The sequence below is a fragment of the Artemia franciscana genome, chromosome 1, assembly GCF_032884065.1.
Source record: "Artemia franciscana chromosome 1, ASM3288406v1, whole genome shotgun sequence".
NCBI lineage: Eukaryota > Metazoa > Arthropoda > Branchiopoda > Anostraca > Artemiidae > Artemia > Artemia franciscana.
Window position 1 is genome coordinate 42047910 of NC_088863.1, and position 17256 is coordinate 42065165.

Sequence of the window (17256 nt, forward strand, 5' to 3'; positions counted from 1 at the left end):
TTTTTGTCAGAATCTCACAATCAAGAAATACATATTTTATGTTGTTCTTCAGATTTTCCATGGGTTTGAAACTTCGAAGCTTCTTCCCGCCAGACTAGGTAATGGTAAAATTCCAGTTAATTGACTTTTTGCCATCTTGGAAAGGGTTTAGGTTAGGAAAATGAAACTTTCAGGGATGGGTCTACAGGCTAAAGTATGTCCCAGGAAGGTATTTTAAAGTACCCACCTCCACTCTTTCTCCCTCTAGAGGGCCCTGAAATTTGCCTAAATGACGGGTCTATACCTTTTGAAATTTTGACAAAACAACATTTTACCTTAATTTTCAGTTACCAGTTGCTTTTTCTCTGCCCTTAGTTCTGAAAATGCAATTCCTGTTATTTGAGTAGAATTTTGAGCCATGTCAATGTTTTTTTTTTTTCAGAATTTAGGAAATGTATTTGCATATCTTTAAAACCTTATAAAATGGAATTGAGCAAAGTTATGAAGCTGAAAACAATTTTGTTGTACTTCAATTAAGCAGAAGATCTATTTTGCAAGGTTTCACTTTTATAACACAAATATTTTAAAGGTCATCAAAGGGCAGGGCCCTCTAGAGGAGTGGAGGTAGTTGTTTCAAAAACCTTCCCGGGACATACTTTAGTCTGTAGATTCATCCCTGAAAGTTTAATTTTTCCTAACCTAAACCCTTTCTGAGATAGCAAGGAGTCAATTAACTAGAATTTTACCCTAAGTAATTATTATGAAATAATTTTCAACGGGTCAACAAGAGTAGGGGTAGCTCCTTTAGAACTGTACAGACAACCCATGCTTCTAGATGGCTGTTTCACAAAACTTTACTGTCTTGAATTTCGAGATCCATATTCTAATTCTCTTCAGTGGATCATACGGTTTTCTGAATAAGATATTTAATCCACGCAGCTATCTATAAGAAGAAGAAAAATGAAGAGTAACGAAAAACTCTTCTTATTTTAACATTAGTGTCTTCGAGCGTGCTACGGGTGATACAGTCAACTATGCTTTCTTTTTAATAAAACAGCTACACTATCACGGGTGCCATCGTAATTTTTCCTAGTGCGTGCGCAGCTTTCCCCCTGAAAGTATCATTTAACTTGTAAAGACATGTCCGGAACCAGCGAAACTAATTGGATATAATGCGGCTAATCTATGCGGGGGGACACCTTAAGCAGCCTTACCATGGTTCTGGAAGAAAATGAACAAAGCACAATAATGGTGACGCGACCAAAATGAAGATACGTTCGCCTAAACAATACAAAAATCCAAAAATAATGACGCGGGTAAAATATTGCAGTCATTATTGAACTTTTATAATTACAAGAATTCGCTCACCTGATTGTATTAAGGCTTCTAACTTGATATGGTGTGCCATCTTTTTGTCGAAGTTCAACAAACAGCATTTCTAGGGCCTCGTCAAGCTCCTCCTTAGAAAAATCCTCAAAATTTGAGACTTTTCCTTTAGAAGTTAAAAATTCTCTAAAGATTTTGGCACCATAAACACCAATCCGTTCCGATGATGCATTGCACACTTCTTCACCACTTTTTTCCATTTTAAAAATTATTAAAAACAACTTTTAAATTAAGTCAATAAAAATGAAAAATTATTTTCTCAGACTAGCTACTATACTGTCTATAATTCATTATCAAACTCTTGGGAACGCTCCACTGATATAAAAGACGTGACGTATATTCTTTATAACCGACTCTATGGCGCAGCGCATATGATTTTAAATAGACGATCGATATAACACGTTGGTTCGGGTCTTGTGATGGTATATTTGAATATTCAATGCGAAAAAAGGATATGTGATATAACGCAGGTGTTTTTAAACTCATTTGTCAAACTGGAAACTGTAATGGCACTATATCGATACGTGATTGGAAATTAAAATTGCAAAACCAATTTTAGGGACAGTCTAATTTAGATTTTGCATTTTAGTTTTTCTGACAGTTTTTTTTTTCAGAGCTGTCGTTAGCTTATACTGTTTACTCCGGCCTTGAAAAAATTGTTATGCCAGTTGGCGGGAATTCATTTTGGAGGGGATAAACTATTTTTTTTAGAGGCGAGGGTAAAAATAGGCAAATTGTATGAGAATATATGTGAAATCATAGACTATATCCTTAAGATCTCGAAACCTATATATTTGTTTGTCAACAACGCAAGACTTGAGAGTACTTAAGAATGAATTAAAGGTTTCCCAATAAAGAACAACAGTCCATGAATTCTCGAAACACATCAAAGAGTTTATTAATTGCTTAAGGATCAAGAAAAAACCATTTAACTCTACTAAGACTCACCGGAGCACTTCTGGCAAGCATAAATGATCCCATTATGCATTTCCATTTGGAGAATCTTCCTTAGGGAACGAAATTTCAGGTAGGGGGGAGATGCATTTTCCAGGGAAAATTTTACACTGGAGGGTAAAATTTGACAGAATTCTTATACGAAATTCTTTTTAATTGTCTTACATTATCTGTGCCAAAACTCAATTTTGCATAAGGAGATGCTCCGGGGAACTATGCGGGGAACCCACGGAAGAGCGTATTTCCGGAGTAATCGAGAAACCGATGAGAAATTAAAGTCTATTTTCCAAATGTTTTGATTTCCGGAAAAAATTACACAGAAGGGGGCATTTCCGGAGAGATTGAGAAACCGATTAAAAATTTAAGTATTTTTCAGATGAAAGTAAACTAAAGATAATTTTCAGGCTAAATCACCCGCAAGGAATTTTACAGGGAGGGAGGATTTTCAGCGATGATGGAACTGTGTGGGGGAACTTGACGGGGAGGAGTGAACTTTATGTTGGATGAAATTTTCATGGGAAAGTTTTCCGTTTGGGAGGGGGCATATTTCATAGAGGGTGAGCCAGATTTACCTTTCCTAGTTATAACACATCAAACCACATAATGCCAAAATAAACATCTCGAATTATAAACTCCAAACACCACGCACTAACGGAAAGCTAAGAAACCTAAGTCGGGAAAACCTCATACAGCCAACTAATATTCCTAGTTCATAGCACTTGAAACCAAAAGATGCCAAAAGAAATGTTTTTAGTTCATAACACGTCAAACCACAAAATGCCAAAATAAACATCTCAAATAATTTACTTCAGGCACCAGGCACCCATGGAGAGCTAAGAAACCGAAGTCGGAAAAACCTCATACAGCCAACTAGCATTCCTAGTTCTTAACCCATCGAAAACAAAATGCAAAAAAAAACATCTCAAAAAATAAACTTCAGACCCCACACGTCCACGGAAAGCTACAAACATGAGTCGGAAAAACCTCATACAGCCAACTAACCATCCTAATTCAAAATTTCAGACAAATCAAACCTCGAGAAGCCAAAATAAAAATCTCAAATAATTTACTTCAGACACCACGCAGCCAGGTATAGCTAAGAAACCTTAGTCGGAAAAACCTCATACAGCCAACATGCCATCCTAGTTCATGACACATTAAACCACAAAATGCCAAAATGAACATATCAAATAATTTACTTCAGACACCACGCACCTACGGAAAGCTAAGAAACCTGGGTCGGAAAAACCTCATACAGCCAACTAACCATCCTCATAATTTAAGACAAATCAAACCATGAGATGCTAAAATAAACATCTCAAATAATTTACTTCAGACACCACGCACCCGCGGAAAGCTAAAAATCGGAAAAACATCATAACCTTATCCGGCCAACTAACCATCCTAGTTCATAATTTCATATTTTAGTTCATAACACATCAAACCACAAAATGCCAAAATAAACATCTCAAATAATTTACTTCAGACACCAAGCACCCACGGAAAGCTAAGAAACCTAAGTCGGGAAAACCTCATACAGACATCTAAAATTCCTAGCTCATGACGCACCAAACTACAAAAAGCCAAAATAAATATCTCGAATAATAAACTTCAGACCCCACGCATCCACGGAAACCTACGAAATATAAGTCGGAAAACCCTTATACAGCCAACTAACCATCCTAGTTCATAATTTCAGACACCAAGAGATGTCAAAATAAACATCTCAAATAGTTTACTTTAGACACCTCGCACCCAAGTTAAAGCCAAGAAACCTAAGTCGGGAAAACCTCATACAGCCAGCTAACATTCCTAGTTCGTAACACATCAGACCACTAAATGCTAAGAAAGCTAAGAATCTCAAGTCGGAAAAGCCTCATAATTTTGAAAACTGACAAATCCATACCACGGAATACTAAAGTAAATACCTCAACTTATAAGCTTCAGACACTAGACACAAAGGAAAAGCTAAGAAACCTACGTCTTGATACCCCAAACAGCCAACTAACCATCCTGATTCAATATTCCAGACAAGTCAAATAATATTCTTCGGACACCTAAGAGCCGTAAAAAGATAAGAAACCTGAGTCTGTAAAACCTCAAACAGCAAAGTAACCATAAGTCAAATTACGAAATATCTAAATAAACATCTCAAATAATAAGCTTATATTAAAAGTTTTGACTTTTTTTCCCAATTCTTTAAGAACGATTCCTGAAACAAAATGGCCGTTCAGTTAGAATAACAAAGTTTCATTATAATTTAAAAAAAAAACTTTATCGTGAAGAGCAAGGTCTTGAGGGGGAGGCAAACCCTTTCATATACGTCATAATTACGGTTCGTTTTAAGTTTCGATTTTGCTCCTTACTTTCAGTTGAAAAAAAAACAATTTTTTTAAAATTTAGTTTTCATCATTGTTTAATAATACCAAGAAATCCCGCTCTCTCTCTATAAAAACTCCGGTATTTGTGTAGTATACACCACTCACTCAAGTTTACGATGTGTAAAACTCGAGAACAAACCGGTTTCTTTGTTACTTTTGGAATAAATTTAGGCTGTACATTTGCACGATAGGGGGGGGGGTAAAATATAGCGGGTCTGCATGGAAAAAGTATTATGTACAATTATTTTGCATATTATGAACTAATAATTGTTTTCTGACTTCAAACTGTCCAAATACTTTACCCCCCCCTGTTATATGCAAACGTGTAGTCTAAATTATATATTTCCCATCTATCCTGTCACTTGTCTTTGTCATGTATCAAACAGTTCGTGGTAACGAACTGTAGTAAGGAGCGACCCGGCTCAATAGTAAACGAAACTCTAAAAAACGGAATTTCGATGCTAAAAGATATATCAAAAGAATCGGATTTTTATGCTGATTTCAAATATATAAGTTTCATCAAATTTAGTCTTTGTCATCAAAAGTTACGAGCCTGAGAAAATTTGCCTTATTTTGAAAAATAGGGGGTAACACCCCCTAAAAGTCATAGGATCTTAACGAAAATTACACCATCGCATTCAGCGTATCAGAGAACCCTATAGAAAAAATTTCAAGGTCCAATCTACAAAAATGTGGAATTTCGTATTTTTTGCCAGAAGACAGATCACGGGTGCGTGTTTATTTGTTTGTTTGTTTGTTTTTTGTTTTTTTTTTTTCCCAGGGGCCATCGTATCGACCAAGTGGTCCTAGAGTGTTGCAAGAGGGCTCATTCTAACGGAAATGAAAAGTTCTAGTGCCCTTTTTAAGTGACCAAAAAAATTGGAGGGCACCTAGGCCCCCTCCCACGCTCATTTTTTTCCCAAAGTCAACGGATCAAAATTTTGAGATAGCCATTTTGTTCCGCATAGTCGAAAACCATAAAAACTATGTCTTTGGGGATGACTTACCCCCCACAGTCCCTGGGGGAGGGGCTGCAAGTTACAAACTTTGACCAATGTTTACATACAGTAATGGTTACTGGGAAGTGTACCGACGTTATCAGGGGGATTTTTTTGGTTTGGGTGTGGGGTTCAGGGGAGGGGGCTATATGGGAGGATCTTTCCTTGGAGGAATATTTCATGGGGGAAGAGAAATTCAATGAAAAGGGCGCAGGACTTTCTAGCATTACTATAAAAAAAACAATGAAAATATAAACATGAAAAAGTTTTTTCAATTGAAAGTAAGGAGAAGCACTAAAACTTAAAAAGGAACAGAGATTATTACGCATAAAAGGGGTTCTAAAAATACTTTAGCATAAAGAGCGAGGTATTTAGGAGGAGATAAACACTTCACTCTTTATGCTAAAATTTTTTTTAAAAATTTCAACTATTTATTCTACGGCCTTTCTGATTCAGGGGTCATTCTTAAAGAATTGGGATAAAACAAGATTTAGTGTGAAGAGCGAGGTATTAACGAGGGGACCAACCCCCTCATATATATAATCAAAAATATAAGAATATAAAAGTTTGTTACGTAAGTTAATTCTTAAGTTACGTATTTTTTTTTACTAATAAAAACGTTATTTAAAAATAAAAGATCTAGTTGCCTTTTTAAGTAACCGAAAAATTGGAGGGCAACAAGACCTCCTTCCCCACCCCTTATTTCTCAAAATCGTCTGATTAAAACTAAGAGAAAGCCATTTAGCCAAAAAAGAATTAATATGCAAATTTCATTTTAATAATTTATGTACGGAGAGCCAAAATCAGACATGCATTAATTAAAAAACTTTCAGAAATTAAAAAAAAACAAGTTTTTTTAAATGAAAGTAAGGAGCGACATTAAAACTTAAAACGAACAGAAATTACTCCGTATATGAAAGGGGCTTTTCCTCCTCGACACCCCGCTCCTTGCGCTAAAGTTTGATTCTTTCTCGCAACTCTACTTTTTAAAACAATAAAAAACTTTAGCGTAAGGAGCGGGGTGTCGAGGAGGAAAAGCCCCTTTCATATACGGAGTAATTTCTGTTCGTTTTAAGTTTTAATGTCGCTCCTTACTTTCATTTAAAAAAAACTTGTTTTTTTTTAATCACGTTTAGCGGAACAAAACTAACTAAGAAACCAGTTTGTCCTCGAGTTTTACACAGCGTAAACTTGAGTGACTGGCGTATAATACACAAGTACAAAAATTTCTTCTCCCATAAAAAAAAAACAAAGCTCAAATAGAATTCTCAAATTTAGAAAGCCTTGTTTTCCACGGAAGGGTATTTTCCGGGGGAGTATTTTCCACGTTTTTTTCCAGGGGGTATTTTCCTTGGGGATATTTTCTGAGGGTTATTTTCTGGAGGGGGTATTTTTCGGGGGGTAAACGCCTAGAACCCACGTTACCATACTCTAGCAACACCGCCAGTGGCATTGGTGTGGTTTTAGAAAAAAAGTGGGGGCTCACGAACTTCCCACAACAAATAATATATATACTTGGAAGAAAAAAATAATGTAAATTGGACGGTGTCCCCCACTCCCCCCCCCAAAAAAAAAGCCATATGAAAGGAATCTAAAAAAGTTGACTGGACGCGTAGTCAAGAAAGACCAGTTTCCTTAAAATGGACCTGAAGGAAAGGCCCGCGCTGGTCTAATAGAAAAAACCAAAACAGTTAAAAAAAAAAGCTAGATAAAAGTTGTAATTAAAAAAAAACATATTTGGAAGAAAAAAGAATGTAAAGCGGACGGCGTCACCCAAAACCCCCCAAAACGGCATCCTGAAATAAAGTTAGTGGAGAAAGGGTTCAAATGGATTTAACGTTGAAATGCAAGGCTAAGGATTTGCCGTGTAAATGTCGCTCAGAAAAAAATTCCATGAAGAAGCGTCTATTGTCAATGCATTACCGGTAAATGCTATGTAACAGCCCTAAGAAACAGCTAAAAAAGACACTAGGGACACTAGCACCATAAACAATTCCAATTTTCGTAGTTCACAATTCCACAATTTTAACAATTCAAAGTTCTAATCTTAAAACCAAATAATGTGTAAATAGTTTGAGTATATCACAGTTGCAGCAGTAGCTGCGACCTAGTAAAGACCGAACCAAAGCCCATAGTAACCAAAAGTTGAAAAATGCGTTTACAAAAACTGCCTTGTGAAAAAAAAATTCCATCTGATACTGAATCAAAATGGTAACTATTGTTTCGGTTAATCTTAAAAGTAAAAGTTTATTGCGAAAATTTATAGTGACTTTGAAAAAGTGCCCGAAATCCCTTGAAAATGGCGTCAAATCGAAATAAAAAGTACAGTTCTTCAAATTGGACACTAAAATAATCGCTTTTTTACATCCGGGTAGCACTGATGTGTCTCCTTTTTTTCTTTTTTTTTTCACCAGGGCTAGCGAGAATGACCAGAACATCATAGAGATATGCTTAACGGTTCATTTGAACGGAAATCAAATTTAATACTGCCTTTTTTAAGTGACCGAAAAGATTGAGGGCAACTAGCTCCCCCCCTAAGGCCCCCATCCCCCTAAAGTCGTCCTATAAAAATTTCGTATAGCCATTTTGTTTAACATAGTTCAAAGGTCCAATAAATATGATTTAATTATTATATGACCATCCATAGTCCCTGGGGAAGGGATGTACATGGTATCGAGCGTATCGGTAACGCAATTATGGGTACCAGGAGCATTGGTATCACATATATCGTATCAGGCTTGTCGGTGTATTGATATCGGTGTCCTGTTTTTGTTTTTTTTTGTTTTTTGTTTTTTCAGTCATTTTCTAGGGTTCTTTTTCAAAGCATTTCTCGGGAAAGAAATCTATTTCAATATCAAAACAAAGATTTAAAGATCTATATCATGTTTAAAAAAAAATACAAAAATAAAAGACACTCTTTTCTAGTCTGTCTTCCATTCTGAAGTTATTTTTTCCTTAAGTTCTCAGACAATTTCACAATTCAACTCTTTAATAAAGGTTATGTAGGGACAGGTTAGAAAGTTTAGTAAGTTTGTCTGAATGTAAACAGTGAGAAAATTATTAAATTTGGATTACCATGATTCTCTTGGATTGACTGATACAGTGTATCTGTGGATGCTTAAGTGGGCTAGGTTAAACCTACCTTACTAAGATCTGCCCATAAAGTTGGCATTTGTTTGAAGCTATCTTTTGAAATAACTAACTAATTTTTTTTTGGCGTTGACATTATTAGATTCTTACTAATTTCAGTTATTATAGATGGCGTTCATTTAGACGCTGAACCGTGAACGGGATACCGTGATCGGGATACCTAGTTTGTTACTCGAAGATGTCCAAAGTAAAATCGTCCCTAGAGACGTCTGATCACGAATCGTTGGAGTCTCTTACTGTCATGAATGAAAAAAGTGTTGCAGTGCTGCTGGATATGTTGAAGGACGTAATAGGGTCATTCAAAGTCCCCGGTGGCAAATTTAATGCCTCCCAAATATGCAGCAGAATCCAATATCTTCACCAACGAACAATCGAAGAGAACATTGAACTCCTCCGAATCGAAAATTCCCGTCTGAATGAAGTTGTGAATCTCCAGAAAGAGCTTGAGCGGATAAAATCGCAAAAAAATGGACAGATTTATGTACCCGCACCCCAGCAGGCGTCTTATGCCCAAGCGCTCAAGGGTCCTGAAACATTCTCTGTGATTCTGGAGCCTGTATCTGTGGAAAAACGAAACCGTATGAATTTTGACGAAGCCATGCAAGTTACGGAATCAATCAGCAGAGTTGTCAAAGGAGAAAATTCCGATTTTTCCGTGAAGAAAGTTGTTCCGGCGAAGGAAGGTAGAGTCATCTTGGAATTGGGGTCGAAAAGGGAGCTAGAGGCAGCCATGTCAGTACTGACAGAGAAAGTGTCGGACACGAAGTACAAACCGAAAGAGGTGAAAAAGCACTTTCCAAGAATGTTAGTCAATGGGGCTCCCTCCCCTCAGGTCAAAGACGAAAGTGAAAAATACCTGCTGCAGTGTAACCCAGAAATTCAGCGGATGGCCAACGAAGGGGAAAGCTTCAGGATCATCACCATTCTTGAAAACGCGTCGAAAAGGAAAGTTGTTGTGGAAGTGAGTCCAAAGATCCGCCAATTTATACTGTCCCAAAGAGGCTTACGGATCGGTTTTATCCTTGCCTCTTGCGACGACTATGTACACTTGATAAGATGTAGCAAATGTTGCTTATACGGTCATCGGAAGACAGATTGTAGAGCGGACGAAGTATGCTCATGGTGCATGGGCCCGCACACTTATAAAAATTGCGACAAGTCCTTTTCGTCCCGCCCAAATTGCCGGGCTTGCGAAAAAAACAAACTTAAGTCAGATGGGCATGCTGCCTATGAGTTAAGCAAATGCCCGGTTGCAAAGAAGTTAACTGCTCGTTTAAAGAATAATATCCAGTTTAATTGACTCAATCTCGAGATGTGAATATTGATAAGAATAACTTAACAGTGCTTCAAATTAATTTGCAACATTCTTATTCAGCAGCCCTACAGTTGCAAAAAACAATAGAAGAACTGAAACCGGATATAGTTCTGTTGCAAGAACCGTATGTAAATAAATTCTGTAAAATATCATGTGTTCCATATAGTTACAAGTGTTTCTCTAAAATTGACACAGATAAGAAATTTTTTTGTGCTGCCGTATTAGTGAAAAATAGTCTAAAAGCTGACGTACACCATAACCTCTCGTCTAATGAATGTGTGACAGTCTCAGTTTATTTGAACAGTAGAACTTTGACATTCTGTTCGGTATATTGTCCTCCTTCGGTGCAGCGATTGACAGATAATATCAGTTGTTTAGACAAGGTCAGACATTTTGCTAATTACGTTGTTGGGGGGGATTTTAACGCTAAAAGCCCTTTGTGGCTGAGTAACAGTCAAACTGACAAGAAAGGCAAGGAGCTTGAAGATTTTTTTGCTAGTAAATCATTGTTAGTAGTGAATGATCCTAGTGAGACAACGTATGGGCTACGCAATACAACTAGCCCAGACGTTACTGCTGTAGGTACTAATCTTGTTCAAAGTGTAAGGTGTTGGAAAGTTCTTGATGAATACCCTTCTCTTTCGGATCACTCGTATATTTTATTTACTTTGGAGTTTAATTTTCCCATATTTGAAACTGAAGAGCCAAGATACATTTATAAGAAAACTAAATGGGATACTTTTAGTGCTACTTTATTACGTGGAATCGATGACATTTATTCTCTACCTATGTCCTCGGTGGAGGAAATTGATTGTGCTGCTAATGAAATTAAGAATTTAATGCAAAAAGCAACTAAGGAATCGACCCCTCTTAAAAATAGTCACAAACAAAGCAAATATGCAAGGTGGTGGAACCAAGATTTGACAGATTTAAGAAAGAAGTACAGACATGCTCAAAGGGTCTATAAGAGACTTGGTACCGTTGAAAGCGAGCAAATAAAGAATCAAACACATCTAGATTATAAAACGAAAATTTTGGCAGCGAAAAAGGAAGATTGGAAAAAGTTTTGCGAAGAAAAAGCTAGTTTGGACCCTTGGAACACTATAAATAAAATTTGCAAGTTAAAAGGCTCTGCAACTCTCCCAGTTCATATTTTAAAACAAGATGGGTCGATGACAGATTCACCTAAAGAGGCTGGAGAACAACTTCTAGGTAAATGGTTTTCGTCAGATGATAATTCTAATGACAGTGTTGCTCAAAAGTTGATAAGAAATGAAACAGAAAATATCTCTAGTGAAAATCAGGATAAAATGGAACCTATTACCATGGAAATTTTACAGGATGTTATTAAGTCAATCAAACCCATGAAGGCTCCGGGACCTGATGGTATAATGAATTTTACTATAAAGAAAAATATTAATGTTTTATCACCTACTTTGTTGAAGCTTTTTAATAGTTGCCTAAAGACATCATATTTTCCTGTCCTTTGGAAACAAGCAAATATTATAGTAATTCTTAAAAAAGGGAAAACTAATGATGGTAACCCCGGTTCTTATCGCCCGATTAGCTTGTTGTCAAACATCGGAAAAATTTTTGAACGGATTATTATGAATAGATTAGATAAACTTAGTTTGGATAATTGTTGGGTTTCTAAAAGACAATTTGGGTTTTGTAAGGGTAAAAGTACAATAGATGCAGTTGACAATATGGTAAGCGTTATTGAGAAAAATAAAGAGGAAAAGAAATTCACACTTTGCCTTTTTTTTGACATTAAAGGAGCATTCGACAATGCATGGCATCCAGGTATTTTAAAAAAGCTCAAGGATAAGAAATGCCCAACTCAATTGTTAAGATTAGTGAAAAGTTTTTTATCAGATAGGACGGTATCATATGGAAAAGATGTATCCCGGAAGTTGGAAAAGTCTTGTCCGCAAGGATCAATTTTGTCTCCTTTTTTATGGTTAATCAACATAAATGACCTTTTAGAAATGGATTTTGGTGAAAATTGTACGATTCAGGCATATGCTGACGATGTCACTGTAATTTTAACAGGTAAAAATATTCTGTTTTAGAAAATTTGGCGGAAAAAATATTTCAGAAGTTTGAAGTGTGGGCTGCAGAAAACAAACTTACTTTCGACCAACGTAAAACAGAAGCTGTATTGTTCACAAACAAACACAAAGTTCCTGTTGTAAATCTTTTTTTTGGAGGAGAAAAAATTAATATACAACAAAAAGTCCGTTACTTAGGAATTATTTTAGATAGGAAACTTTTATGGACTGATCATGTCTCTTCCCGAGTTACTGCTGCAAAGCAGTATTCGACGAGACTCCTTTGTGCAGCGAAGATGACATGGGGTCTCAAACCACAAGCTTTAAGAAAATTATATAAATCAGTTATAGAAAGTACAATTTTGTATGGGGTATCAGTTTGGTTTTCAGCTCTTAGAAAGAAAAATATTTTACAAATGCTACAGTCTGCTCAAAGAACTTCAATGATAATAATCTCAAAATCTTTCCGTTCTGCCCAAAATGACGTAATTACGGCCATTGCTGGGGTACTGCCAATTTCTTTCCGAGCGACTGAGCTAGCGACATTGCGCTATGCGAAAAAAGGCCGTCCAAGTCACTGGCCAAATTTCACTTCTCCTGAATTCCCCCTTTCTAAACGCTCATCCAATCATAGTACTTTCACTGATGAATCATTAGTAGATATCTTAGGCCTTTCGACAGTACGAGAAATCCATACTTCAACCTTTCATATTAATAGAAAGGCATTGAAAAATATACTTTACGGACGATGGTATGAAGAATTTAAGAATAAAGTTAGTTCTTGGTCAATTCGCTTTTTTGCTTCAACAGAAGATTTATTAGCTGTTTGCAAAGTTCAGCCCTCCTACCATCTAACGCAGATTATTACGGGTCATTGCAGGCTAAATTTCTTTCTTCACCGAATAAACAAAATTGATAATGAGTTGTGCCTTTGCGGTGTAAATGAAACTTGTTCCCATTTTCTTTTTGAGTGCCCTATTTATGCTCGTGAACGTTTAGAATTAATATTTCACCTTTATAGTATCAATGTTCCTTTTCCGTTTAATCTTGATTTGATTTTTAAATTTAGGAATGTTAGAAATATTTTACTGAAATACATAAGAAAAACTAAACGTTTGGATTTGGGGTTATAATCTTATTTTTTAAAAAAAATATGTGGATTTTTTTTTATGTCTGATAACGGAATTCATTGTGTATTATTTAGTTTGTCTTTTTGTTTTTGTTTTCTCTTGTTTAGTTAGATTGTATGTACAAAATTATGTGTTTTGTAGTTTATTTTAGATGTTTAGTTTTGTCTCTTTGTTAGTCGTGAAATGCCGTAAGGCTAATTTTTTTTTTTTTTTTCTTTTTCTTTTTGTCCATAGTGTTTAGCTTTAGAATAGAAAGTGAAATACTTTTTGTAAGTTGAATCACTAAATAAATTCATTCATTCAGGGACAGGTTAAATAACTTCCTAAGCCTAAAGGCACATTTCTGTTGAGCTAGTAACATTTTCCACAAGCATGTCAATATGCAAACCTGTCCTTTTAGTTAATCTTTTTTTTTGTCGAAGCTACTCGCCTAGAGCTATTTTCTTAAGTGCTACTAAATTTAATTTTTCGAAACAAAGAATTAAAGATCTATTTCTTCTTTTTTTTAAGAAAAAAAATACAAAAAGAAAAAACGTTATGTTCCGATTTTCTTTTTCACTCTAAACTTATCTTTTCCTTCAATTCTTAAACGGCTTCTTCGTTCAGCTCCTTAATAAGGGTTGAGGTTTCTTATCTCCCCTAGATGGGAGGTGATTAGAAATTGTATAAAGAATAAGTTTTCAACTGAAACTAAGGAGCAACAATAAAACTTAAAACGAACAGAAATTATTCCGTATAAATAAAAAGATCATGGCACTGTTGTTTCTAAATTAAATTTTAATCAAAAACGATCAAAGATTAATTTAAAAAAAACAAATTTTTTTCCGAGGGAAGTAAAGAGCGAAGTTGAAAACTTAAAACGAACAAAAATTATTACTTCCCAAACTATCTAACATATATCAATAAAACTAATGCAAATAAATCAACTGGTTATATTTTCCTATGTTTTCATTACTACAGAAAACTAGCGCTTTACTGAAAACACAAAACAATATAGGAATTGTGGCGCGGTAAATGTAAACCATTTAAGGACACGTTTAAAAGAATAAAATTTAAATATTTTTATATTGTTGTTTTATTTTTTGCGTCTAATTTGGCATCCCTTCTGCGCAATGATCTCAGTTCAATGATTGACTGTCCTTTTGTACCTGAAAAGGACATTTCATGATTCTTTTTTTTTTGAATCTTATTATTATTGTTGAAACTACAGACACGGTTTAGAATTTATATCACAACTTGAAATTCTCCTTTTTTATGGCACTTGGTATTAACCAAGTGACATATAGCAATCGCAAATTCTGCCGGTCTGTCGGTTTGTCTGTCTGTCTGTCTGTCTGTCGGTCCCGGTTTTGCTACTTTAGGCACTTCCAGGTAAGCTAGGACGATGAAATTTGGCAAGCGTATCAGGGACCAGACCAGATTAAATTAGAAATAGTCGTTTTCCCAATTTGACCATCTGGGGGGGGGGGGTGCGGTTAATTCGGAAAAATAGAAAAAATGAAGTATTTTTAACTTATGAGCGGGTGATGGGATCTTAATGAAATTTGATGTTTGGAATGATATTGTGTCTCAGAGCTCTTATTTCAAGTCCCGACCGGATCTGGTGACATTGAGGGGGGAGTTGGGAGAGGGAAACCTAAAACTTGGAAAACACTTAGAGTGGAGGGATCGGGATGAAACTTGGTGCATAATTGGAGGGGGGCAGTTGGGGGACCGGAAACCTTAGAAAATACTTAAAGCGGTGAGATCACGATGAAACTGGATGGGAAGAATAGAAACCTGTCTAAGATACGTGACTGACATAACCGGACTGGATCTGCTCTCTTTGGTGGAATTGGGAGGGGGGGTAATTTTGAAAATTGAGGTATTTGTAACTTACGAAAGGGTGACCAGATCTTAATGAAATTTGATATTTAGAAGGATCTTGTGCTTTAAAGATCTAATTTTAAATTCCGACCAGATCCTGTGACATTGGGGGGAGTTGGAGGGGGAGACCGGAATTCTTGGAAAACGTGTAAATTGGGGTATTTTTATCTTACGAATAGATGATCGGATCTTAATGAAATTTGATTTTTAGAAGGAATTCATGTCTCAGAGCTCTTATTTCAAATCCCGACCAGATCTTGACATTGACATTGGGGGGAGTTGGAGGGGGAAATCTTGGAAAAATACTTGGAGTGGAGGAATTGGGATGAAGCTTGGTGGATAGAATAAACAAATATCCTTGATACGTGATTGGCAGAATCGTACTGGATTCGCTCTCTTTGGGGGATTTGGGGGGAGTGGTTCAGTGATTTGGCGAGTTTGGTGCTTCTGGACGTGCTAGGACGATGAAAATTGGTAGGCGTATCAGGGAGCTGCACAATTTGACTTGATAAAGTCGTTTTCCCAGATTCGACCATCTGGGGGACTAAAGGGAGAGGAAAAGTTAGAAAAAATTAGGTATTTATAACTTACGAGTGCGTGATCGGATCTTAATGAATTTTGATATTTAGAAGGACATCGTGACTCAGAGCTATTATTTTAAATCCTGACCGGCATTAAGCCTTTTATTGTCCTTTTTAAATCAATCTATTGATTCATAGAATTTTGTTAGAGCTCATACCATATGATCTCTTGGCTCTTAGCTCTTCTCGCCTCGTCACAAGTGCCATATGAGCTCTTAGCTCTTGTTTAGAGAGAAATAACTGGATTTCCAGAGTTCATGTCACGGTTGATGTGTTCTTCATTTCCAGTAATACAAGATAAAACCAAGATGTTACCTGATAAATGAATCCATTATTTTGTATGCTGTTTAATGAATTCAAACATATTATTATTAGCATATGCCTAAGTTTATAAAATGATTTTAATTGTATACTGAAAGTTACTAGTATCACAGCTCGTGTAGGACCATGAAAAGCGTTATAGATTAGTTTGTTGTTGTAAGGCTACGGGTTTACTTTTGACTCCTATATCAATATTCTTGTTGTTTTGTATAATTGGCGTTTGTGTTTTCAGTAAAGCAAAACTTATCTGTAGTCCTACAAACATAGGGAAATATCACCAGTTGATTTGTTTGCACTAGTTTTGTTGATTTATGTTAGATAGGCTGGGAATAATAAATTTAGTTCGTTTTAAGTTTCAGCTTTGCTCTTTACTTCCCTTTTAAAAAATTAGTTTTTTTAAATCAATTTTGAAACAAGCTAGCCTCACGGTTCCGAATAGTTTATTTTTAAATCGTGCCATGTTTACCACCTGTTATTTAAAAACACCAGATGTGAGATTGGGGAAGAAAATTCTTGTCTGGGAAAGGCAATTTTATATCTTCCCTCGACATTTACTCTTACATGTTTAAATTAGACGAACCTCCGAGATGGCGGTAATATGATGCTTAAAAATTGGACCCTTAGAGTTGATGGAGTATGATATTCCCTCTTATAAAGAAAAGTCAGGGCTTGTGAGTTCTTAAAGAGAATAAATGTTATAATTCACGCGTTATCCCGCTATTTACAGTGACGATTTACCCCCCTGTGACTCCTATCATCAATGTCTAACACCTGTTACCCCTTAATATAAAGAAAAACACCTACGAACGCTAAAAATAGCTAAAAAGAAAGACAACACGATCGCAGGACAGGATTTGGGGTTCAGAATTGATAGCAAGAGATCTACTCATGTCTTAGCTTTGGCAAGAGCTTAGAAGACGCTAAATTTTGGCTAGGAGGCAAACTAGGGTATAGGGGGACAGTTACCCCCTTTCTCTATAAAGGCGTCTAAAACCATGGTTTGCTTTAATTCAGTTCATAATTTTGCTTGACACCAAAGACGGAACTTATCTTGAGTTTCTGTATTGTTTTTGTTGGCATCGGACTTTGATTATTACTAAACTCGACAAATAAATGTGCTACCAAGTGGATGCATTGCCCAACC

At 36.1% G+C, this 17256-nt stretch overlaps 1 protein-coding gene across 1 annotated transcript in view; it reads right to left on the minus strand.

Moving 5' to 3' along the window:
• The window catches only part of LOC136029878 (uncharacterized), a 28750-nt gene extending 23675 nt beyond the window's left edge, over nt 1–5075 (minus strand). The window contains exon 1 of the mRNA XM_065708360.1: nt 1348–5075. Within this exon, the coding sequence (XP_065564432.1) occupies nt 1348–1565 (218 nt within the window). The 5' untranslated portion in view covers nt 1566–5075. The remainder of the gene's footprint in view (nt 1–1347) is intronic.
• Nucleotides 5076–17256: the final 12181 nt, after the last annotated feature.